Source organism: Lycium ferocissimum, chromosome 3, assembly GCF_029784015.1.
Source record: "Lycium ferocissimum isolate CSIRO_LF1 chromosome 3, AGI_CSIRO_Lferr_CH_V1, whole genome shotgun sequence".
NCBI lineage: Eukaryota > Viridiplantae > Streptophyta > Magnoliopsida > Solanales > Solanaceae > Lycium > Lycium ferocissimum.
Window position 1 is genome coordinate 5883591 of NC_081344.1, and position 26316 is coordinate 5909906.

Consider the following 26316-nt stretch of genomic DNA (forward strand, 5'->3'; position numbering starts at 1 on the left):
TTGGTCTTGTGAGAATACAGATGGACGGTTGATATGATGTTGGGAATTTTAAATGAGGTTGCTAATTTATGAAGTCATCTACCGGGTCATGTTTCATCGGGTCTGGGTTTTCATGGTGGAAACCAAATTGATTTGGAGGAAGAAACATGGACTTGTACTTGAAAAAAAGCCCAATTGAAGAAGATGGTATTTTGCAACAACTTCCAAGTGTTCTTCATTTTTATTTTTTTTTATTTTTTTGCTTTTTCAACTAGCTTACCTTAAAAGGTAAGATAATGCTACAATGAATATCAATTCATTATCTAGCTCAAAATTAACATCACGAATCACAACCACCTTTTTTGTATCGCTCTTTTTGTGTTATTTAATCATTTTGCTGTCAAAAATGCTTAATTGGCTGCTAGATTGTTCATAGAAATTGCGGGGGCGGCCAATTGAGTAGCATTGTAATTATGGGTTTGTTAGAACCTAGTAACTTAGGCTCAAATGAATATTCTATTCAAAACCAGTAGGTAAAAAGAATTGTGATTCAAAATCCAAAAGTTAAAAATCTTGACTCTGCGCCTCTGAGAGACAACATTTTGATTTTATGTGGTTTTAACTTCTTCCTTGTTTTCATTTAATTGTGATGTTTATGATCATTCTGTAAATTAATATTTCACCACAAAGGAATCCATACCAAAATACAAGAGTATGATTCAAAGAAAGAAAATTGTTTCCACTGGGTGAGGGAGGAGGATGATAACAATCAACCTAGGGAAAATCTAAGAATTAAACAAAAACAAAAGGAAATAAAAGGGATATGGGAAATTGTAGATGAGAAGATAGAAGGATAGATACTAGACCCAATTGGTAATGAAATCTATAGGCAAACTTAGGTATATGAAACCTAAACCCTCCTAATTGGATTTCAACCAAAGAACTAAGTAATTTGAATTGAAGAAGAGACTCAATTTGAATCACAATGAGCAATCTAGATGAATTGATGGATAAGCAATTCAATTCACAACTTGGAAATCACACTTGAACAATAACCAAACAAACTATACTAAAATTCTCTCAATTTGAGTTTATCATCAATATGCAAGTTTTCCAAATGGATGAAAACAATTATTTATACTAAAGTCTATTACATCAAAAGGCACCCTAAAGTGCTCTTTTGCAAAAATAATACCAAGCGTCTTCAATTCGTATCCAAAGTCTCATAACTGCAATTATAACCTCCAATTGTCATTCTAACCTCATAACTTGCAAGTATGACCTCCAATTGCAATCTTAGCCCCATAGTTGCACTTTTAGCCATTTTGCGCATCTAGCCACTTTGCAACTCTTCAAATGCCAAGCTATCTTCCAAATATCATTTGCTCTCTTACGTGGATCCACAAGTGTCTCCAACGTCCTCTTCCATGCCCTTGAGCCATTAGCATCAATCATGCCCTTTAGGATCATATCAGAGGAGGAGAAAAAAGTTTCACGTGTATTCTTTAAGTTCGAGTCACCGAGCAATTCATCGAGTCGGAACCAAAACAAATCCAACGAACTATCTGAAATTTAGGAATGGTTGGCATGAACAATTGCGGGCTATTAAACTGGAGCGGACACACTCGAAGGGTAGCGATTGCGGGCTCCCTTATCAACAAAAAATAAGAGCAATAAAATAAAAAAGGATAATGTTAATCTAATACTTTCATGTAATGGTAGCAAAAATCTATATATTTATATCGTTTTAGTGTAAAACTAATGAGTATATCTATTAACATGTCCACTTTATTTAGGAAAAATCAATATCATTTGCAAGATGTAGGTTGCTGTCCATTTATAAGTTTAATACTTATATCGGAAGGTTTAATATAATGGGGCATTCGGCTGCTGTTCGGCGCATGCAATCAAACACAAAAGTTTCCACCAACAAACGTGCACGCAGCCTAGCTACTACTTTTAATTTCTTCTTGGCTCATCTCATCAACAATGTTTGACTAAATACACATATAATATATGAAGCACCTCTTGATGATAACGAAGTAAAATAATTTATTCCTTTGATTATTAGCAAACCCTTGAACTGGTAATTTCGACAGGCTACTTTGAAAAAGTACGTGTCATCCAAGGAAAAAAAGAAGAATTTAAAGAGGAAATTGTTAATTATCACTCCCTACACCGCCGGGCTTGTAGAAACTGAAGAGGCAAAATTGTGAAAGACAGTAACATCTCTCATTCACTTGTTTGTCACAACAAATAATTTACACATACGGTAGATAGTTGACACTAAATAAAATATCGAGAAATGATACTTCTCTCAAGTTTCCCATCTCCAAGTTACACGTAATACTAACGGAGAGGTAATTGTATAATTTTTAACTCAGTTTATAGTTCAGATTGTCTGAGCTAATTGCAGTATACAAGCTACATTCGTCCCTAAACGAAGTGTACTTTAGAAAACATTCTGCAAACCAATGAGGTACATACTTTTTTTAATCTGATGTAACATCAAACCAATTTAATTTATTATGATTAAGTGATTTAATGAAGCAAAAATATATTAACAAACCATGATTAAACAATAATCGTGTATGTTCAAACACATATCATGCATCCATTGATTTGAAGTAAACACCCGAATAAATCAATCACACATAAAATAGTCACAAATATGAGTTATTCTGGTAGTGATCAAACTCTTCCATTCCCAACAAAAAGGGAAATTAAACCTACTACAAAAAAAAGTATTACAAAAAATAAAAAAAATAAAAAAAATCTAACCCTACCAAACCTCATGGTACAAAAGAATTAAACATCTAAAATAATTACTCCTAGCTCATAAATCCTTGGATCCATTTCTCATGCCATGGTCGCACTAGAATTGTGATCCGCCAAAAGTTACAAAACATCCTATCCTCTATGCTACGATTCATATATCTACAAAAACTCCTCTACCAACTCGCCAAAATCAAACTTCCCATTGCAGCATTCCACAGCATTGACCACTTCTTGAAATGCATTGACACTGCATGGCACCACTAATCCACTTGTTTGCTCAAAGCCAAACTCATTGTAAGTTTTCTCCAACAAAATCTTGAACAATGGATGAGAAAGATAGCTCGTTGGAACGAGGAATCGTTCTCGTTCTTCTCCCACATATAGAGCTAACTTCCCTGTTGGTATTGAGGATTTAGGGCTAGTGAGCGACCATTCTTCCTTGTCCTTGATAAGAAAGTACTCATGATGATATGATTGGTCACGATAAATTGTATTACTGGTTATGGCCTTAGCCTTTTTGGCTAGTTTCTTAACTGAAACAAACTTCTTGATCCCTAGCATTTCAATTTCCCCTTTGGATTTAGGCAAAGAATTTGGGATGAAACAGTAAGAGATAGAAGAGGAAGTGTAGAGAAGAAAGCTTAAGGGAAAGAAGTTTAATTTCTAGACTAATATATATCCACTAAAAGAAAAGGGTGGGTGGGGATGATTTTTGTAGTGTGGTACGAGGCTGAGAATTTGTCAAAGAAAACTATCCTTCTTGTAGTTTATTTATGTTAGAGATATTGTTTTATGTATTTTTGACTTGTCTATAGTTTAGAGCAATTATTAGTAGATATCAAGATTTAGCCTATCCAACCAACAGGACATTATTTATTGGATGGTGTATGACTCGAAAAATGTAAAGGGATAATAGTATTTTTGGACCTTTTATTATTGGTAAATTATAATTTTGGTCCTTCAGACATATTGACCTTCAATAATTAAAATGTTTATTGTTTAGTCCTTTTATGTAGGAAATATATTACATTTGATCTTTTTTAGAAGCATATTACCTTCAATTATGGAGCAACAATACAAACTTAACATAATATATTGGTAATTAAATGGTGTATTGATTAATAATTTTGGTAAGTTTGTGAATATTCACTAGCGGAGGGATCAAAAAGGCACACTGAAGGTTAAATATGCTAAGTCAAATATTACAAGAGCTAAAATTGAAATTTACAAATTATCAAGGAACCAAAAATGTTGTTAGCCCAAACATAAATGTATATAATTGGAACTAGGGATGTTCATGAGTCGGTTTTTGGTTAAAACCAAAACCAAACCAACTTAATCGGTTTTTTAATTATAAAAACTAAACCAAACCAAATATAATACATATCCATCGGTTTGGTTGTTGTCGGTTTGGTTTGGTTTGGCTAATTGTATTTAAGAAACCTAATTGTATTTCTCTCTTCCCCTTTTTTTTTTCCCAACTATTAAGAAAGACTTTTCTATCACTTTCCAAATTATAGCTAATCCGTTAGTAACTTTTTAGCGTGGGAGTTATAATTTTCATGGATTATGGAGAAAATGTCTTAAGATCTATAAGCTTTAATCAAGTGAATAAAGTTTATAAAAAATACAACTACTTTTATTAAGTAAATCTCATAGTTGTTTCTTTGAATAAATGAGTTTGCATTCGTGGATTCCTTTTAAGAAATGGGTTTAAGATGTAAAGTTCATTAGCCTAATAGAAATAAAGAAACCTTTGATGAAAAAGTAAACAAAGTATTTAAAATTATACATAAAAGTTAATTCATGGTGTACAGAGAATTATTAAAATAGTGTATATTATTTTGTTGGTTTGGTTCGGGTTACTCTACCGGTTGTTTTTAATTAAACTAAACTAAACCAAATATTATCGGTTTTCCAAAATTCAAAACCAAACCAAAACAAACCCAAATAACTATCGGTTTGGTTCGGTTTTTAACCAAACCGTGAACACCCCTAATTGGAACAATATTTCCAAGAAAAGAAAAAAAAAAAACTGTTAGGTATAGATGAATGGATGAGAACAAGAGCAGGTTCTATCAAATACTTGTAACCACTAAAAAGGACTCGTTAAATCAAATATGAACAACTACTTAACTAATGGATTAGTTATAACCAACCTATTCTACCCCAAAGTATATAACCGTCGATGATTGAAGATGAATATACTCATGGTTTAGTTGAAGTCAAACGTAATTCCTTCCCATTTGTCAATCTAAAAGAAAATTAAGGAGTTAGGGTTTTTTTGTACGAAAGCTAGAAAAATCACTTAATTCACCAACTCCTCAATTTGTTGGAGATCTGAACGTCAAAATCTAAGGAGCCCTACGAAAAGTATTTATTATAATATTAAAATCCTTTCAATATTAGTCATATTATTAGGTGTATAAAATTAGTCAACACCAAACTTTAAAAATGAAGAAAGACAAGAAACTAAACGTGTGGAAAGAAGACCCAAAAAAAAAAAAAAAAAAGAGTTGGCAATGTTAATGGGGGATTTAACTTACTAAAAATCTGGGGTCTTTGGCTCCCATGGGCACGTGTATCGTCGACTAAATAATCACAACGGAAGAGTCGCAATGACAGTTTTGAAGTACAATTTCTTTCGAGTGACAGGTAAAATCCTTGCAAATGATTTAAATACTCGACGAGATATTATAAGTGGCAGAGTGACCTTTTTGCATTGATCCGATATGGTTCAGCCTTTTGTCACTTCGTGACTAGTAAAAAAAAAAAAAAAAAAAAAGAACGAAAAAAACTTGCCAACATTTTCCATACTATTGTTTTTTTTAATTTAATCTATTATAACAATCTAATAGGTAACTTATATTTTTTTTCTTAATATTATCAATAAGGAGTACTGATTGTACAAATAATTAAAATGACTTGTTTGAATAAATATTTTTTAGAACTCGAATTCATCAATGGGGGAGAACACGCTACTCTGCAAGATGACAAAGACATATTTTTCAGAATGGTTGTTTATTTTGAAAGGTATTCTATCAGCTGTTTTGAATTACTTTTTGTGTGTGGAAATAGCTCACTTCAATTGATAGTAGTCAAAATTAATTAGAATATTCTTTGTGATTTGACTTCACTCGTTTGTATATTAATGCCTAACTTGTGCAGAATTTATAAAAAGCTATGTAATGATCAGTACGAAATTTTGTACCTGATTCTCGGAAAATACCATTGCAGAAATTTCATTAAAGTATAGAAGAACATTCCATAAAGATTCTTCTTCACAAATCAATAAGTCAATAACTAGAGTTGTCTTTGAGAACATGTCTTTTTTATTTTTAAATTTAAAAATTACTCTACCCAACCTAGCTAGAAGAATGAGAAATTCACATTATCGCGTTCGAACAACTTTAGAATATCGGTTTTAAAGTTTGATTATACTTCTTTTTTTTCCAGTTCTTCTACAACTTCAGAAGAAGTGAAACCTTCTAGACGGTCATAATTTTTCATTTTTTATTTTTCATAGATAGTTCAATTTCTAGACCCCAGTCTAAAAGTTCCCAATTGACTAGTATGAAATCTTCCAGGTCTAAAATATAACGAACATCTCAGCGGCCTCTCACGTAATACTCAATTATAGGCAATAATTTTATAATCTCCTGAAAATTTAGCTCCCGGTTGGCCATAGATTTTGGGAGCATATTTTAAATATTTATTTTCAAATTTTTGTTTGGCCATAAGATTTTGATAGATTTTGAAAATAGATCTTCAAATTCCCATGTTCTGGCTCAACCTGTTTTTGGGCCAAGTTCTATGTTTTGGCCTTTTTCAAACTTTTAAAAACTACCCCAAAGTTTTGTATTTTATAAAAAAAAATGCATCTATTTATGACCCAACTAATTTTATCTGCCATGTTCCTCTATTAAGCTATATCTATCATGTTTTCACAATTAAATCAGTCTCTTCTACAAAGTGAAGATCATTTGTAAAATGTGGAAAGATCATATTAAAGAATAGCTAGTTACTACCGTTTTTTTCTTTTTCCTACACGAATGGATCTTTATTTTGCAATTTGAATTGTAGTAGCTAGTAAGTGTGTTATTAGCAATTGTTAATTAAATATGATGTTCTACATAATTTGGGATTAACAAGTATGTCTGTTTTGTATGGTTGGTATTCTTGATAGTTTTTAGAACTTATGGGTATAAGTAATGTTTCATGTTTTCCAAAACAAAAAAGTGAAATATGTTTTGAAAAACTATGACCAAACACATTTTCAAAACTTGAAAATCTTCGCCCAAATCAAATTTTCCAATTTTTTTTGGGGAATCTATGGCCAAAAGCTTGGTTAGTTCTCATAACTACGTCACGTGATATTCTTATTGTGGGACTGTAATATATATTTATTTTTATCCTAATTGCCTATTGATCAAAACTTGAGGGATTGCTTCTGACAAAATGGTTAATTAACTTTCTAATGTTTGATATCACTTCTGAGTAAAAATTATTTATACTTTCACTACAAATAGCTTAAATCTTAGGGAAAAGAACGTCGTTGTCCCCTGAAAATAAAATAATTACCCATTCATACTCCTCTTACTTTCATGCCCTGAAACTATTTACCCGAAATGCCCCCAAAATTATGATATCAACATGGTATATAAATATACTGAGTAGAACGGCCATAGAAACCTAAAAAAAAAAAAATCACTTTATTAGGAATTTTTGAAGTTAGAGTTGTGTTTGGTTATAGTTTTTGCAAATAATATTGGGTTGTTTGAATGTACTTTTTCTAAAAAACATGAAATATGATTTATACTCCTCATTTCTAAGAACTAGCAAAACCATTCATATTGGTTGAATCAGAACAAGCGATTACACAATTACATCAAAACAACTGATACATTAGTGAAAACAACTTTTAGCAGAATGAAACTTCAAATTCACATACCACAATTCCTCCCTGACCATCAACCCCCCCACCTCTAAAAAAAAGGGAACCAAAGCCCCTTTGAGGAAGAGGGAATGGTAAAAACTTATCTGCTACACCCATCTCAGTTAAGTTAACCATAGATAATAAACTAAGGTCTAGAATTCTTTTTTAATAAATATATATATATTTTTTTTAAAAGGACGCAAAGTTAATAATGGAACATCACAATGGTCTTTGTCATTACAAATTTCTGGTTACCAAAATCTTATTTGCTATTGCAAATATCTGGTTATTGCAAGTATTTGGACCAATGTCCTGTTTTTCATTACCAAAACGCGACAAGAACTAAAACAAATAATTGTAAACACTATCAATACTAGAATAAACGAAGTTAAATTTATAAAAATAAAAAATTTAGGGTAAAATTTGAAAAAGGAAAAACAAAAGCAAGGGTCAAAAACAGAAAGTGAAAATAGTGAAAACAAGGTTTTGGTTGTTTTCCAAATTCCAAATACAACTTCAAGTTATATTTGGAATTTTCATGACCAAACACTATTTTTCAAAAAAACTGAAACAATTTCCAGAAAAAAGTGAATAATTCTCATGGCCAAACGGGTCCTGAGATGGTATCATATCATTTATTCAAAAGACACACTTTTCTAAAAAAAAAAAAAAAAAAAAACTGTATGAGATACCATCATTTTATATACATATACTGTGATGGTATCGTGGACGACTGCTTCAGTCCTTCAATAAGACACTCTTCAGTCCTCCGTAATACCATCGTGGTACATAAATATACTGAGACGATATCATGAATGACTGCATCAGTCCTTGTCTTAGTCCTCCATAATACCATCATGATATATCTTTGTGATAGTATCAATGGAGAAAGGGTTTCGTACTCTAGTAAATATTTTCGGCCGATTGAATAAAAAGCGAAATCAATTTAGGAGATGACATGAGCGGATAAATATTTTATATTTTAGGGATATTTTGTGTTGTTTTCCCCGAGTAGTATTGGGGATTGGAAGTACGTTAGGGATATTTGAGCTTCCACAAAGTAATTGTTCAGAGGAACGGTCTTTCTTGTGCTTGTGTTCTTGTGATGTTAGTTCAAGGAAGCATAAAGAAGTTCCTGTTTTGAGTTGACGTCATACTTCTAGTTCTAAAATCTAATTACTATATTGTTTCGCTTAAACACAAATTCAATCTCTTTTTTCTATCATTTCCCACTTAACTCTTTTTTATAGCCCAGAAATCTTTGCATTCGAAATTCGATGGATAATGGACTCGTCCTTCTACCGTTTTCCACTTAAATAGCCGGTTTTATTTACGGCGGGATTCAAACCCGTGACGTGCGCCTAATTCACACTTTATCTCATTTCAACAAATACTTCTTGTTCAATCAACTTGATTGTTGATGGAGAAATGTATCCTCATTCCGCTAATTAATGTTCTTATACGGTCTTTTAGATCCAATTTAATTGTAATATTATTTCGTGTAGCCCCATTTATAACCTTGTAATAAGATAATTAATGAAATCCATGTGACATGACCAGGTCCAACATATATAGAAGATGACTGTTTCTTAATCCTTAAAGTCTACTGTCCCTGATATTAATTTATACCCTAAGTAACAAAATTATATTGTGGACAGTTGACTTGCTGGTTATACATTATAATTGAAGCAACTAAAGTGTTTCTGTAATTGTCTAAACGAAAGCTGGAAATAATTACAATTTTTTGAAAACAAAATTCTAAACAAGAGCAAGCCAAAGAAAGAACTAATTATGTCTCCAGAGACATATCACCTCCTTGATGTTTTGCGAAAGATTGAAAACGACTGGAGACTTCAAAAGATCGAATCGACTTCCTTAAAAGGGAGTTCAAATTCCTTGATGTTTTACTCAGCCTGAAGAGCTTCACAGATGAATGCTACATGCCAGAGGTCATACAGAAAGTCCAAAATCTGTTTCAGGATGTTGCAATCGACCTTGGAAAAGTCGGTCCAGATTTTGATCTTATATTCTCTCAAGTGCAAAACAAGATTTGACAACTAAGTTGGAAATTAGAGCTGAATACTTCATACTGAAAATAATATCATTTCAACTTTCATCCAAGAAGCATGGTGTTGCTAATCCCATATTTGTAACAGAATTCATCGATAATGTGGTGGAAAATCTCAGTGATATACTGAAGATTTGTGATTCACATTCACCACTTTTTGTTCCGGGATCCAAGACACATATAGAAGAGGTCTTAAAGGAGTTGAATTTGCTGAAAACTTTTGTCTTCACTCATGTTTTAGTTTTGGCTGTCCATGCAGCAATAATTCCCTGGTTGTATTTGCCATGTCATGTCAATGGAGATCAAGACTCGGCTATAGATGAAATGAATCGTTTGCTTTCTGAGCTCTTGCGAATGAGAATTAAGCCCTTTCAACCATGCATCCCCAAGATCTATGTTGAGATTCGTCAAGCTTTGAAGTCAACACAATCACGATGGTATCCCATTATCCAAATTGAGTATGTAGCTGATTGTGAGGCTAGCTTTATAAAGAGTCTCCTACACAATCTGGAAGAGATATCAACTATTAGTACACCAAGTCGAATAGTTGCTATAAAAGATCAAATGGGAACCCTTCAGGAGATGCTGAACCTCTTGAGAGTCAATCATCTCCCTCTGCTTGCGCAAGATCTCATATTTCATATTCAAGATATAGGCACTGTAATTGCTGATGTCGGACTTCTCGTTTACTCGTTGTATGATAACGAAGAGGAGAAGGAAGACATGGCTTTGGAGGATTTTGATTTTCCTAGCAACATTGAACGTATCAAGGCAGTGATTTACCTCATCATACGGAAGCCCTTCCAATCTAACTTGCCAAGGATTCATGGACTAGGGCTATGTCGACTTTCTTTTAAACAACCTGAAGGAGTTCCAAGACCGATGCGCACATTCACTTGATTTTTTTAACAATCACCTTCAAAGAATTCAGGACGAACTTGAGAGTATCAATTTTTTCTCAAGGACACTGCAGAAGAGCGACACAATAAGCATGAAAGACTTCAAGATTGTGCTACATTATTGATTGACAAAGCATATGAAGTAGAATTCATTGTTGATGCTTGTATAAGCAGAGAAGTCCCTGACTGGTGTCTTGTTCGTTGGTTCGTGGACATCATAGAGGAGATTATTTATCAAGACTAAGATAATGCAGATTCATGAAAAGAAAATGGTTGAGTTTGGCTTAGGATTACATGATACTACTGCCACTGCCACTGCTACGACTCCAATGATGAATCAAGAATTTGTAGGCTTTGAGGACTTAATGGCAACATTAAAAGAAAAGCTAATAAGAGGATCCAAAGAGCTAGATGTTGTCTCAATTGTCGGAATGCTAGGACTAGCTAAGACGACTTTGGCCAACAAACTTTATTTCGATGAGGTTGTAATATCTCACTTTGATATTCGTGCAGTACTGTTGTGTGTCTCAAGTGTATACGTGTAAGGAATTGTTAATAGCCTTCTACGTGATGCTATTGGTGAAACCCCTATTTTTCGTAGCCCGCCTACTGATGCTGAGGTAGCAGATAGGCTACGGGAAATTTTGTTGTCCAAAAGATATTTATCCTTGTTGATGACATATGGGAAACTACTGCATGGGATGATTTAAGATCTTGTTTCAATGATGCTAATAATGGCAGTCGAATTATCCTCACCACGCGAGATCATGAAGTTTCCATTTATGTAAAATCTATTAGTGATCCCCTCAGCTTAGTATGTTTAAGGGAGATGAAACTTGGAAGTTACTTGAAAACAAAGTGTTTGGTAAAGAAAGCTTACCTCACTGAAGTTGGGCAAGAAGTAGCAAAGATATGTGGAAGGCTGCCTCTTTCAATTGTTCTGGAGGCAGGTATTCTGGCAAAGACGGAGAAGAAAGAAGAGTGTTGGAGACAAGTTGCTGCAGACTTAGGTTCGCACATTCACAATGATTCAAAGGCCATTATAGAGAAAAGTTATCAACATTTACCTTATCATCTGCGACTTTGCTTTCTTTATTTCGGAGCATTTCTAGAGGACGAAGAAATTAAGATTTCAAAATTAACATGGTTATGGATGTCAGGAGGATTCATAAAAAGTTGCAAAGACGAGAATTTAGAAGATACAGCAGAATGTTACTTGGAGAATTGATATGACCCCACCTAGCTCAAGGCCATTCACTAGGAGCCAAGCAAAGGAGCTTCAAGACCTTCAAGCTCTATTCATGAAGAAGGAAGCATTTGAGGAGCTAGAAGAGAAGATCTCAAGAGTCTACAACATTTGGAAGGTGGCTTGGGAAGATTTGGAGAAGACATCTCAAAGTGGCTAAAAGTGCAAGAGGGACATTTTTGCAAACTGTGGGCGTTTGATGCAAATCTTGACCAAGAATGCAATTCAAGGTCAAGAGTACAATTGGGGGGCCACATTTGCAAGTTTTAGTCATCTAGATGGACGAAGACCCATGTTGGGGGTATTTTTGCAAAGAGCCATTTTTGTAAGCCTTAGACTATAAATAGGAGACTTGTCTCATCATTTTCATTCCCTTAGCTTGAAAATTGATGAAACTTGAGTGTATTAGTTTGTTTAGTAGTTAACTTAATATAGATTGTTTGGCTTGATTAACTAAGTGTGATTTCTTAGTTGTGCCTTGAATTGCTTTCCATTGAATTTGCCTAGGATTGCTCATTTGTGGATTCAAGTTGAGTCAATTCTTTGAAATTCAAATTGCTTAGGTTTTTAGGATATCATTCCAATTGAAAGGGGTTGGTTTCATATACCCAACCTTGTTCATAGAATCTATCCCAGGGGTCTAATATCTATCCATCTACCCTTCTTCCATCTCTATTCTTCATCCATCCTTTATTTTGATTTTCTTGCTCTTCAAGTTTTTCTAGAGTTTCTTAGGTTGAATCTTATCAAATGAGCAATCCTAGGCAAATTCAATGAAAAGCAATTCAGGGCACAACTAAGAAATCACACTTAGTTAATCAAGCCAAACAATCTATATTAAGCTAACTACTAAACAAACTAATACACTCAAGTTTCATCAATTTTCAAGCTAAGAGAATGAAAATGATGAGACAAGTCTCCTATTTATTGTTTAAGGCTTACAACAAAGGCCCAAAAGTGGCTCTTTGCAAAAATATTCCAACATGGGTCTTCAACCATCTAGATGACTAAAACTTGCAAATGTGGCCCCCAATTGTACTCTTGACCTTGAATTGCATTCTTGGTCAATATTTGCATCAAACGCCCACAGTTTGCAAAAATGTCCCTCTTGCACTTTGAGATGTCTTCTCCAAATCTTCCCAAGCCACCTTCCAAATGTTGTAGACTCTTGAGATCTTCTCTTCTAGCTCCTCACATGCTTCCTTCTTTATGAATAGAGCTTGAAGGTCTTGAAGCTCCTTTGCTTGGCTCCTAGTGAATGGCCTTGAGCTAGATGGGGTCATATCAAGAATCCAATTGGAGGAAATGTAGTGACGGATGTTAAAAGGAGTTCTACTGGTAAGGTCAAAGCATGTAGGATCCATGACCTTTGGCTTAATTTCTGCAAGGAAAGAGCTAGCAAGGATAATCTTCTACTATGGATGAAACGGTAATACACCAAGTACTGATACTTTATTTTTCAAACTAACCGAGAATTCAAGTTATATTTGAAAATTTAAATCTTACAGTTATACTTATATCTTCATATAGGAACCAAAATGGCGATCCTCCTGCTTGTATTTATTCTCATAAGCTGCTTGCTCAATGTCGCATGTCCATTTATAGTGCGAAGGATAATCTTGAGGCATGGAGTTTATCTTGCTCACTTGTTGGCTCTGTATTTTACAGACATGAAAGCGAAAGCACTACAATTGACCACGCCTCTCACTTTTTTCGGAACTTCAGGTTTCTAAAAGTGTTGGATTTGGAGTTCACCTGTATTGATTCTATCCCATTGGAGCTACCTTACTTGAGGTATTTTGTAGCAACAATGACTCGTGAGATGATTACTTCATCCATAGCCAATCTTGGAAACTTTGATACTTCCATTATCTGGAAGAAGTTTTCCACTACCTATTGAACTTTTGAAGATAGTTAAATTGAGACAACTGCAGACATACTTCGAACTTATTTCACTTCACATGTTGTAGAGGAATTACTTATCGATAGCTCCTCAAAGTTTTATGAGTGGGAGACTCTTTCCTCTCTACATTTTTCTCATGCCGAGGATATGGAATTGATGTTGAGAAAAGCACCTAATCTCCGGAAACCGAAATGCTCATTGAATGATTATTCCAAACCATTCCCTATCTTGAATTTTCTGACAAAGCTAGAGACCTTCAAGATTTATTCCCCAAGGCATCCACACGGAAGAGATGCATACATCTTCCCATCGTATCTCAAAAAGTTGGAGAAAAGAGATTAGACTAGTCATTGCACTAGTAGCGTCTACGAGCCTCCCACTTCTTGAAGACTTTCTTTTTCATTCAATAGCGCCTCTCCTATAAGAGAAGGAGCTTTCTTCACCCCTACGTACGACAGGCCCTTTTTCCAGAGTGCCCTTTTCCCCAGCCTCCAATCGTCTCAGAAGAGAAGACTAAGCTCAGACGAATTCACTATCTTACGCCAAATTAGGCGGTCCTGACGAATCAAATATTGCAATGCTTCCCAACCCGCAGGTACTAAAACTGAAGTCCATTGAGTTTTACAATAAGAAATGGAAAGTGAGGAATGAGTACTCTTAGCCTCAACTTAAAGTGTTGAAAATAGTATATATTGTTATTGGTTTGACGAATGGAATGCCGATGATGATGCATTTCCTTGCCTTGAGCGTTTGGTTTTGTTTGGTTGTGGACGTCTTAAAGCAATCTCTTCTCATTTCGAGGACAAACCTACAATGAAGTCCATTGAGGTAAGTCATGCAAAGAATCTGTTGTGCAGTCAGCCATGGATATCCAAGAAGCACAAGTTGATTATATGCAAAATTATGGTTTCAAGGTCTTCATCAACCAATAGTACTGTTATCAGGTACACTAATGAGAACTACATTTTGGTACGAGGAGAGTCAGTGTTGTTAGTGTTTGATTACCTTGAAATAAAGATGCTTTTGTTTACCCTAAAAATGGATAACAATTAAATTTGTACGTAGTACAAAGGATGTGCGGTTTGCTTTAACATGATTGAGTATTATGCGATAAATAATGAAGTAAATGTGAATATAAAAGATCTAACCACAACAAGTTATGGTCAACCTCGGGTTCTGGCAACCGAGATCGAGCTACAATGGCTGTGTAATGAATAATGAACAGTAATGAAACACTTAGAAAGATTAATGAACAGTTGCTAACAATTGTATTGCTTTTTGGATTTGTGCGTGTGATCAAGAACCACCTAAAGCAAAGGGGGGCCTCCTCTTTATATAGTAGAGGAGTCCTAACCCTAGTACAAATCTAAATAAGGCACATAATCTTTCAGTAACTGATGGGCGGGATTGGTGCCGAAATACCCGGCTGGTGGCCGATATTTCGGTCTCCCCATTATGGTTGATTAACTGCCTTCTCATCGTACTTCGGTGTCTGACTCCAACCGAACTCAACAACCCGGGGCCAGGTGTGGTCGGTCTGGCCCTAACCGAACTCAATTCCCATGTCGGGGAACCGAGGATATCCTTGTCCTCGGTTTTACCCATATACAGCTTTCTTGGAGAATTTTTTTTAACCAAAACTGGAAAATAACTTTGTTCAATAATAGATGTAAGTCATTTTCTTCTACATATAGAACAATTTTCACTCGGTCTACTTATTTCAGTCAAATATTTATGGGTGGTTCAGTTTGAGATATAAGCCAAGTTAATCTTGGACTCTTGGTATATAAATTGGTATAAATTAAAATCCGCATAAGTTATGCATATTTTAATACCAAAACTCAAGCGTTGTATAACTAATACGAGAACTTATATAGTATTATTTTATACAAGATAGAAGATGGAATAAGCAATACAAGTAAGGTTTTTCCTCCCATGCTGCATCCAGGGAGGGGATATCAAATTTCTGAAACCGCAACTCAACGTATTGCGTATGATTTTTGTGTTAAAAACATATTTTTCAGATTGTACTTATAGTTAAATTGGATTAGATTAACTTATAACATGAGAGATCACCTATTTACACACAGTGACCATTAACTGAATTATTAGTTTTCCTGCATATTCGATCACACATCAATAAAGACTCTTAACTAGTTATGGTACAAACTATAGACTAGATACAGTAGCAAGACCTTCAACTAGTTATACAAGAGATTTCAGAACAAAACATAAGATATTTAACTCTAAATACAAGGGATAATCAAACAAACATAAGAGATAGCTTACTACAACACAATGATCATTAACTGAACTATTAATTTACTTGCATATTTAATCACACATCAGTAGACAACTAGCTATGATACGAACTACAGAGACTAAATACATTAGCAAGAACTTCAACTAGTTATATCAGAGATCTTTGAACAATACGGGAGAGATATTAACTTTAAACACAAGAGATAATATAACAAAACATAAGAGATGACTGATTTAAACATAAAGTTAACTGAATTATAAACTTAAAGATATTGTAAACAAAAGATTATTAACTTTAAAAATTGTAAGAGATTGTTAACTTCAAAGAGATCGTAAACAGAAGATTATTAACTACAAAAATTGCAAAAAATTATTAACTAAATTAGAAGTTAGAAAATACATGTTTTTTTTTTAAAGATTATTAAAGATGCCTTTTTTTTTACGCTGGAACTAATTCGTAAAAGACGATCATAGTAGTCACATATCAATTCCTCATAAAAGCAAACGACACCACCTATGACAATACCAAGGTTGTTGAACCCACAAAGTATTGACTAATTCACTGAAAATAATTATGGAAATGACAAGTTTCCTCCATTATCATGGGAGAGTCGAACAACAAAATAAAATTACCTCGTTTTCCCCAACTTCGACATTCTCTTCGTGTCGAGCAGAAGATTCACCGTCACTCTCTTCCTCAGCAGCAGATTCATCATTCTCTGACTCATTCCCATCACTTTCTTCTATTTTTTTCTCCTCATCAATTGCCTGCTCTTCGTCTCTCTCCTCCTCGTTTGTTTCATTGAAAACTTCTTCTAATTCAGCGTCATTTCATGGGACTCTGACCCAACAGATTTAGAGGAAGCTTTTTTGGTCATCTCTTAAAGATCAAATGCAATGAAAAAATAAAAAAAGCAACACTTGGAGAGTAGAAGCTAAGAGAACAATTTACATCCAATACAAGGGAAAAATTTCTAACCCAATAAAATTGAAGAAAATCAATGGAGATTGAAGAACTTTAGTTTGAAAATCAATAGAGAATGTAGCTCAATTTGCAGCTAATTGAAAATCAATGGAGAATGTCGTTTTTGATGATAAGAGTTAAGAAACTTTGCTTCTAGAGTTTTGCAGAGATACACATTTCTATTGTTTTGATGTCAATACACATTTCTATTGTTTTGCAGAGATAACCCTTTTTAAGTTCAGTTTTGCAAAAGCACACCCTTTTTTGCCATGTAGGAAAATTTATAGAAAAATAAAAAAGAATGAAATTGCTAAAACTAAGAGGGTCATTTACCCAATTTAAAATTGTAAGGGGTCATTCTATCCCATTTGCTCCCTAAATTATCTCTTGTTGGGTAATGTTTTCATTTTTATATACTTTCAGGATCAATATGCAATTCACTTGAAACAAACCAACTTTGGTTTTCTCTCAAAGTCCTTCTGTTTCCTTGACGACGGCTAATTCTAGCTCTCCATAGGTGTACTCAAAGGTCCAAATCCAGGAGATTCTTAATTTACAACGTCACCCATCTCAATACATTTGCTTGGTATGTTAATACTTTCAAAATTCTATTTCAATGTGTATATAAATTGAGTTTGCCAAGAGAAGAAAAAAGATTCAATTTTTATGTGTTATATGCAGAATCTATTCGTCTATGCCACGTGGGTTTCACAGAATGAGGTTAAATTGTTGCAGTGATAGTAAATTCTTCAGTTCTTTACCCCCTTTGTCTCCTATTCCACTCCCATCTTCAAGGTATGATTCAGTACTTTTTTTTTTTTTTTTGTTTAAAAATATGTGTTTTTGCTATTCTTTTGATGGTTTTTGGTTAATGATTTGAATGTTAGGGAGACACATCTTTGGTATGTAATACCTAATGAAGTGAAGGGTGAACCTCTTATGAACAAATATATGGAAATTCTATCCCCATGTGAGAAAGAAAATGTGTTAAGTATGCAAGGAGAGGAGCTGAGGACAAGTGCTTTACTCGCCCGTACGCTTGTTAGAACCACCATTGCAAGATGTAAGATACTTTGTTGGGTTTTTGGTAGTGTATTTGCTTTAGAAACCTTGAGGGGTCGTTTTGTTTGAAGACAAGTTATGTAGGGAATAGTAATATAAAGATTAGTTATGCAGGGATTAATAATGCAAATATTAGTTTTGCAGGATCAGTAATGCGGGGATTGTAATGTAGTGATTATTCCTTGTTAGATGTTTGGTTTGTTGTGTATACCTTGTATAACTTAGGAAAAAGAAATGTCTTAATTCAAAAGTGATAAGGGTAAATTTGTTATGTTAATCCAGGTATAGCTAATTCGTATTCTTATTTCACGTTCTACACTACATTAAGTGATACATAGATTTTCTTCATTAACTTATGCAGGTATTATGCATAAAGAGAAGTGAAATGCTAACCAAAAGTTGTATATGTTGTGCAAGGTTTATACGGAGATTAACTCTTCTTAAAACACCAACCAACCAGTGTATTATATTATGCTGCACTCCAGAAATAGATTAACCTCTTAAAAGACCAACCACACGGCCCCTGATTGCCTGGAAGTAAGAAATTGATAGTAGCAAGAGAGTTAGAATTTGGAAATTTTTAATGCATTATACACATGTATTTATCTCCCCGATTATTGTCTGCTTGTTGTGTTAAATTTGTGCTTGTTTTTATTTTTCTGGGTGGGTAGGATTGCAGGCAAATTGTATGTTCCTGGGAATTTGTTTGGATCAAAATATAGATGACTGAAAGGTTTTATGGTTTCACCATTTAGAAGCTATATGGTTGCGATAAAACTTCTGGTAAACGGATGTTTTGCAAGAGCAACTAGTTCTTTTGTTATTTAATATTTTTTCTTTCCTCTGAGATTACTACTCAATCCGTCCCAAAATACCTGTCATGTTTCGTTTCTCGAGAGTCAATTTGACTAATCTTCAGAGCTAAATTAGACTAGATTAATTTAATATTTTAAAATCAAAACTTAGATACTCAAAAACTATACGAAAAGTACTATAAGTTAGAATTTTTCTCATATCAATATGGTAAAAAAATACATCTTAAAATGTTGGTCAAAGTCCATATAGTTTGAATCTCGAAAAGCTAAACATGACAAGTATTTTGGGATGGAGGGAGTAATTTTAGATGCTTATTAGCTGCTAATTAGAACCGGAATAATTTTTTTGATTTTAGATTCAGAATCTATAGTTTATGAATCAACAAATCCATGTTTGTATTCTCTACAATAAGTTTTGCTGGCTTAGTTGTGGAAGAGAATTGTAATCTGTATTATAGCTCTGAAATGCATTTGCTTTTCCAGATCAGATAAATTCTTCAATCTCACCCAAATCCCTCAAGTTTAGGAGGAACATTCATGGGAAGCCTGAGGTTGGGGCGATTTGATTGTTTGGTAGCTTTCCAGTTGTATGCTCAAGATTTTCTTTTTATATGTTCTCATAATTGTTTACCGTTAACTCTATCTGATAGTGCCTATAGGTAGATTGGCAACAATGTGATCATTGTGGCGCCCCTCCTTTGCATTTCAACATCTCGCATACATCGTCTCTGGTAGCCTGTGGTGTGACAATAAATTCTCCTGTAATATTCTGGTCCCTCAAAGTCAGTGTATATATACATTCCAACTGCATGGTAAATCACGCGTTCTTCCGTTTATAGATTGGTGTTGACGTGGAAGCAAAGAAAAGGACTGTAAAGCACAATGTTTTGAATTTGGCTAGAAGATACTTCTCAGAACATGAACTTGAAGTGTTGTCTGCTGTTAAAGATCCTCGTCTTCAGCACCAGGAGTTTATGAAGTTATGGACACTAAAGGTTAGTTTGTTTTACTAATCAAAAGAAAAATTTTAGTTTAATTGATTTTACTGTAGTTATTGCTCCAGCTAAATTTAACAAATCACTCCAACTAGAACTTTTTAAAGCGTAGCTATTCGTAGTCATATTCATGGTTTCACTCTATGATTTGTTTACACGGACAGCAACATTTTTTTTTTTATTTTCCTCCTTCATATTTTGTCTAGTATTTAAAGATGAATCATGATTCATCTTTAGATGCTTCCAGTTCTATGATTTCTGCTGTTCTTTTTCTCGTTTCCTTTTGAAACACAATATTTTAAGCTGTAATATTTTCCACGTACTTCTCTTAAATCTTTCTCATGAGTTACTCTTTTAAAGTTGCAAGACAGGCTTGAAAGATAAGATTTTTCAGAATGGGTTCTTTATTTGCATTTTGCTTTGTGAACCCCTCATATAGTGAGACTAGAAATAAATCGAGAATGACTGAGATGGAGGAGTGATTGAGATAAACGTCCCTCAATTACAATGAATATACATGATTTTTATCTCTTGCATTGGCAAAAAATGTCCTGAGTGATGAATGGAATAGAATAGCCTTCTTTGGGGTAGAATTCTACTAATTTACCGGGAGAAAGGGTTAACTTATGAGGGCAAAAGAGAATTTAGTAAATTTCTAGGCACAAATTGACTTTCCTGGTATGGAATTGCGGTATTTAATGAAAAAAAAAAGGTTTATTTGAAGGGGTTTTCTTTCGCTAAGTATAGCTTCTTAGCAGTGTCTTGTTGGACTGTCGAGGATGTTGTGAACCTGCAGTTCACGTTTGAATTTCCATGGAAAATGTGAGGATTCTATCAAAAGAAGTTTATGTAAAAGAAGTAACACGACTGTTGGTTTCTGGAAATTTAAACAAGCTGGTACATGGACAAGAAATGGCTTCGTTGGCATGGATACCAAAGGAGTTAAGGCTCCATAAATCTTTTTCTAAAAAAATCTTACAGAAAGAAAAAAGAAAGATACTCCAAAATCCGTAACATACATCCTGTATACTTTACCAATATTAACTGGAGAGATGGGCGAGAAGACCCCTCAAGCCGAATGAAGTGAAAGGGATTTCCTTTTCATTTCCAATTTCTGTTATTCACACGACTGATTAGCCCATAATCAGCCGGCTTGAGGGGTCTTCTCGCCCAATTCCTCTCCTTAAACTTGAGAAGTGTCAGGTCCTTCATGGCTAAGTTTGCAAAGACTGTATTCACTTGTGGTCTCTATGCTGAGATGTACATTGGCTTATGATTTCCAAGTATTTTCTATTGGAAGCATCACTGTCACACTGCCTCTTTGATACACCTATAGGTAGCAAGCTTATTTAGAGAAGGCTTTTGCACAGTTTAACCGATATATCTGCTTGACAAACGTGTTATCCTTAGTGATTGTATGCTAATCAAATAGAAAGAGAAGAATCAAAGTTGTCTCTTTTTTTTTTTCCGGCTATAACCATGTGGTATCTGATACTCATTAGCCCGAATAATCCAGATTCATGCTGTGTAAGACCCATTTAATGGGGAAATGCTCCTAACAGGGGTTTCTTCATTCCACGGCCTGGAACTCGAGACCTTTCGTTTAGAGTAAAGGAATCCCTTGGTAACTTTTCATGTTATTATCTACTGATTTGAGCTTTCTAAGAAAGCCAGATTGCTTACAGGAGGCATATGTGAAAGCACTGGGGAGAGGTTTTTCAGCTTCACCTTTCAACACATTTACGATTCGTTTTGGAAGTGCTATTGGAGTAACCTCTCACAACAACAACATATCCAGTGTAATCCCACAGGTGGGGTCTCACCTCTCTCGTAATTCAAGTGCGGAGATTTGACACTGTTACTTTTTTATCAAGATTGATTATTCTCAACGTTAATAAGATATTATTGACTTGGCAAAGAATGTGATTAGCTCAACATGTCTAGAGGTGATGATATGTGGGTTTCACTGAGGTTTTCCAAGATTCAGCAAAAGAGAGTCCGAGCTTTATAGAATCATTTGTTATTTAGCCAATATTTGAGCTCTTGAAACAGCATAAAGAGCAAATACTTTCTTTCAGGCATCTGAAATATCAGTGGATGATCCCAGTGACCAGACAGGCAATTGGGAGTTTATGCTCCTGGAGTTGGCTGGTTCTCATTATGCAGCCATTTGCACGGAAAAGGATCTCATAAATGAAGGTTAGAAAGTTCTTTTCTATATTGACTGTTGAGAGAAAGAATCCTAAACATGTTGATTAATTTAGGTAATAGGAAAGCTCCTATGAAGTTAACAGTCTGGAAGACAATTCCGTTTGTTGAAGACAAGTGTGTGTCTGGAACAGAGACAGTTCATATACTTTTTGGCTCGAGATAATACCTACTAAGTGTTGCTTGCTCTGTTTCTGGCTTGAAGTGGCTATTTTGACCAAAAAGTTCTATCCAGTTTACTGGAACCAGCATGAAAAATTTGCATTCTTAACCATGTTTGTGATATAATCTGAAATTTGCCGACCAAATGGTGCCTTCTTCTGCGGTAGCAGTTTTCGTGATATGGGAATAGTATTGGCACTAACATTTTTCCAGTTAGTACTGGTTGAAAGCAATGTTATCGTGCCCTCTAAAACAGTTAGTTTTTTTTTTTTTTTTCTTCTTAGAAAAAAGGTGATGTTTGGATCAGTGGTGAAGGTGGTTAACGATGGTGGTCGAGCTGTGGCAGCTGGTGTAGAGATGGTTGGTGGTTATCGCTAGTGGTAGTGACGGTCGGTGGTGGAAATGGTGAGGTAATTGTCGATGGTGGTTGTGTGGTAGTGGTTGTTTTGGTAATAGATATAGTAGTAAAAGTGACATTTGCGTGGGTTTTTAATTGAACATTTTAACATTTTTTTGCGCGGATTTTCGTGAGCTCATGTTTAATTGAAATTAATGATGTTAATACTTTGTACAATATACAAATATTTAACATGTATTAAGAGCTAGTAAGTAGTTGCGATAGAAAAGAACGAACGCACTTAATGGGCTGACATATGATTTAGGATATACCATGTAACTAACGAGTTCAGCAACTTATTTAAAGGCATAAGTATGTATTCGGGGGCATAACGAAATTTAAACTCGCCTTGCGATTTTTTTTTTAAAATTTTTCGTGTGGGGGTTCGAACACGAACGTGTGATTTTAATAGAAGAGCAAAATTTAAAGATTTTAAATATGAGGGGCAAAATTTAAAGACCACCCAAAGAAGGGAGCCCACATTTTAATGATATTAATACTTTGTACAATATACAAATATTTAACATGTATTAAGAGCTAGTAAGTAGTTGCGATAGAAAAGAACGAATGCACTTAAGACATATGATTTAGGATATCCCATGTAACGAACGAGTATCTATTATCAAAGAAAGAAGGAAAATGAGGCATTAGCGAACTCGACTCAAAGAAAGAAGAAAATAAGGCATTAAGATAATAAGATAAGATAATAAGATAATCGAAATTTAAGAAAATAACAGATAGTAAAAGAAATCTAAGAATAAGATAATAGAAGAATAATGTTAAAACTCTGGGAATGAAAAAGAAATGTGGTCGATTACTCACTAACAAACGAGTATCTATTATGAAAGAAAATAATAAAAGCACTTACTAGACTAACGTAATTTATCATTCTTTCCATTACGGAGTATCTACTAGTGTTGTTGCTTTTAACAAAGAAAGTAGCAAAATTGGACCATATTAGTTGAATCTTAAAGAACCATTGACCTCAATAAATAAACTTTGAGTCTTGAGTCTTGAGTCTCTGGTCTTCCCCCGTTTTCACCAAATCAATGAAGTAAGAAAATCCACTTGATCAACAATAATACAGAGGTCATTGGAATTAGGGGGGAAATCACTTTTGAGTCATTTAGTTTGAGAACAAGTTATATTGGTATTATAAAATGGGAATTATAGTATTGGTTAGTTAATAATAGAGTTATTTAGTCGATCTTTTTACTTTTTAGTACATATTTTGTTCATTACAATAAAGATGGATATATCAAATATAATATAAAATACGCATTTGATTTTACCTTAACATTCTTAAAAGATTTTTGGAAGAACAACTTTGGATAAGTGAATCTTTGCTATGTCTGTTGTGTTATCTCCCAAGATTGTCATCCACCATAAATGTGATATATAAAAATAATGCGACAATTGAAGTATAAATAATTCTACAATTATTTATATTAACAACAAAAATTTCAATCAAATATTAGATAAATAATTCAACATTTTATCTCAAGATTATTATCATTATCCCCGTCGACCAAGCAATAGGAGAAAGAAAAAACATCAACCCATTTTCTAATTCCATTCCATTTGGGAAAAAGAAAAAACATCAATCCATTTTCTAATTCCATTCCATTTGGGAAAAAGAAAAAACATCAACCCATTTTCTAATTCCATTCCATTTAAAAAAAAGTAAAGATCCATTCCAAAGTACCATCTAACGTGATCGATATTGGTTAAATGGTACCAAACAAGGGTCATGGAGTTGGCACGTGCATTGTTGTCATACGAAATGACCAGTTAATCACAGCCTTGGTACCCCGTAACTCTTAAGTTTGTCCTGATCGAATATGACCAAAGTTAATCCATTATTATATATAATTAAACATTGCTTAGTTGGTGTTGGGATCCCATCAGTATTTCAATTATTAAATGGTTCCAGTTTGTACATTGCTGCTACAACTAAAAAGAAAGAAATGATTCAAGTTGTAAATACCAGAGATACTTTATATTATTATCTAATGAAGTTGCTCTATAGTCTATAGTCAAAGGTCACATATGAAATTGTGATGTTACAAGTGCGAATTGTTAAACCTTTTGACCATCACTACACAATCAGATCGTTCTTAGGAAAAAATTATTCAAAATTGGTGTAGGCAGTGATCAAAGTGAAGCTATCATAGTTAAGTGGTAAAATTAAGTAAAAATACATATTAACTAACCTTAGTTAAGTGAATATTTTATTTAGAAATATGTGTCATGCATTTGTCAGTTTGACGCATGTATTAGATGGGTGTAGGTTAATTTCATTGTCAAAATTAGGAGTGTACATGGATCGGATTGGTTCGGATTTTTCAACTACCAAACCAAATCAATTGCGTCAGGTTTTTAAATTTATAAACCAAACCAATAAAATTCAGGGTTTTCAACTTCGGATTTTCTCGGGTTTTTCGGGGTTTTTTCCGAAAAAGTCTTCAACAAAACATGTGACTTTTACTTCAAATATTTCTTTAGTCCTAGTAAGATACAACTATATAAATAAGGTGTTTCTTAAGAAAATAACACAAAATATGAGATGGGTGATGACATTGTGTTAAAATATTCAACAAAAAAGATAATAAAATCGGTTAAAATAAGTTTTGCTAATTAATAAGCCATAAAGAAAATGACTTTAATCTAAATACTAAGTTATGCTAAAATAAGCACGGCTAATAAGTATTAATTACATGACAAAGAAAAAAATTAAGCTATGTATTTTTACGCTCTAAACCAAATATGCAAAACTAAAGAATAGATATCCAATATTACTATCATTCCAAGTGTTAGAATTGAATTTCTTTTGTTAGCATTAGTGTTGAGTTGATTTTGATTTGGACTTTATTTGAGTTACTAACATCCATGGGATATAAAACTTATTGGCATTCAAAATTCTAAGTTCAAGCTTAAAATAATATGATAAAAGACAAAAAACTATGAAAAAATTTAAAAAATATTTACAAATTACATTACAAATAAATATTTTTATGTATAAAATATTTTAAAAATCAAATACACGTAATGTCGGGTCGGGTCGGTTTGGTTCGGTTTGACTTTTTTTTAGCTAAAACCAAACTAAACCAATTATGGTCAGGTTTTTTTTTCAACACCAAACCACTAGTCGGATTTTTTTCTCGATTTGACTCGATTTATCGGTTTGGTGCGGTTTATCGGTTTGCTTTGTACACCCCTAATCAAAATTAACGAAATTATCCTCCCTAGACTTGCTACTCCTCTCCTCCTCTGCCCCTCCCCAAATTATCTTACACCATTATTTAATGACTTCAAATTTAAGCTTTCACGTCAAGTGAGACTATAATTCAACACATTATAGCAGAACGACATTAAAATCGCAATTAGTATTCAGTCACACTCAACACACCTCTACGTGCTTGATTCACATGAAAAGAATCCCGCTTGCAAACGGAACTTGTTGCAAATAAATAAATTTCTTCCCTTACTTATACCAGTTGAGAATGGAGTTAAAGAAAATTATAGCAAATCATAATTCTCAACACAAATATATATAATCACTGATAGCTAAATTATCAAACTACTGAAATAATTAAGAATAGAAATAAGAATGAGAATGATAAGTTAGACTCTGAAAAAGGG

General features: G+C 33.9%; 3 protein-coding genes across 5 annotated transcripts; 2 read left to right on the forward strand and 1 right to left on the reverse strand.

Moving 5' to 3' along the window:
• Positions 1-2540: 2540 nt before the first annotated feature.
• On the reverse strand, positions 2541-3498 carry LOC132050865 (auxin-responsive protein SAUR71-like). The gene has a single exon (XM_059442206.1). It carries the CDS (start codon positions 3316-3318, stop codon positions 2917-2919), a length of 402 nt encoding a protein of 133 aa, XP_059298189.1. The 5' UTR covers positions 3319-3498; the 3' UTR covers positions 2541-2916.
• Positions 3499-9633: 6135 nt separating this feature from the next.
• Positions 9634-10661, forward strand: LOC132050789 (putative late blight resistance protein homolog R1B-23). The gene is made up of 2 exons (XM_059442148.1): positions 9634-9729; positions 9816-10661. The coding sequence occupies exons 1-2, from the start codon at positions 9634-9636 to the stop codon at positions 10659-10661; spliced, it is 942 nt and encodes a 313-aa protein (XP_059298131.1).
• Positions 10662-17438: 6777 nt separating this feature from the next.
• LOC132049448 (uncharacterized) lies at positions 17439-22756 on the forward strand. 3 transcript variants are annotated; one of them, XM_059440252.1, is made up of 9 exons: positions 17440-17621; positions 17717-17830; positions 17923-18098; positions 19396-19463; positions 19572-19673; positions 19752-19907; positions 21593-21718; positions 21986-22106; positions 22562-22756. In XM_059440252.1, the coding sequence occupies exons 2-9, from the start codon at positions 17730-17732 to the stop codon at positions 22570-22572; spliced, it is 861 nt and encodes a 286-aa protein (XP_059296235.1). In that variant the 5' UTR covers positions 17440-17621; positions 17717-17729; the 3' UTR covers positions 22573-22756. The 3 variants fall into 3 exon arrangements, with proteins under 3 accessions (XP_059296236.1, XP_059296235.1, XP_059296234.1); XM_059440251.1 differs by lacking the exon at positions 22562-22756 and adding an exon at positions 22172-22550 and having other exon boundaries at positions 17445-17621; XM_059440253.1 differs by lacking the exons at positions 21593-21718; positions 22562-22756 and adding an exon at positions 22172-22550 and having other exon boundaries at positions 17439-17621.
• Positions 22757-26316: the final 3560 nt, after the last annotated feature.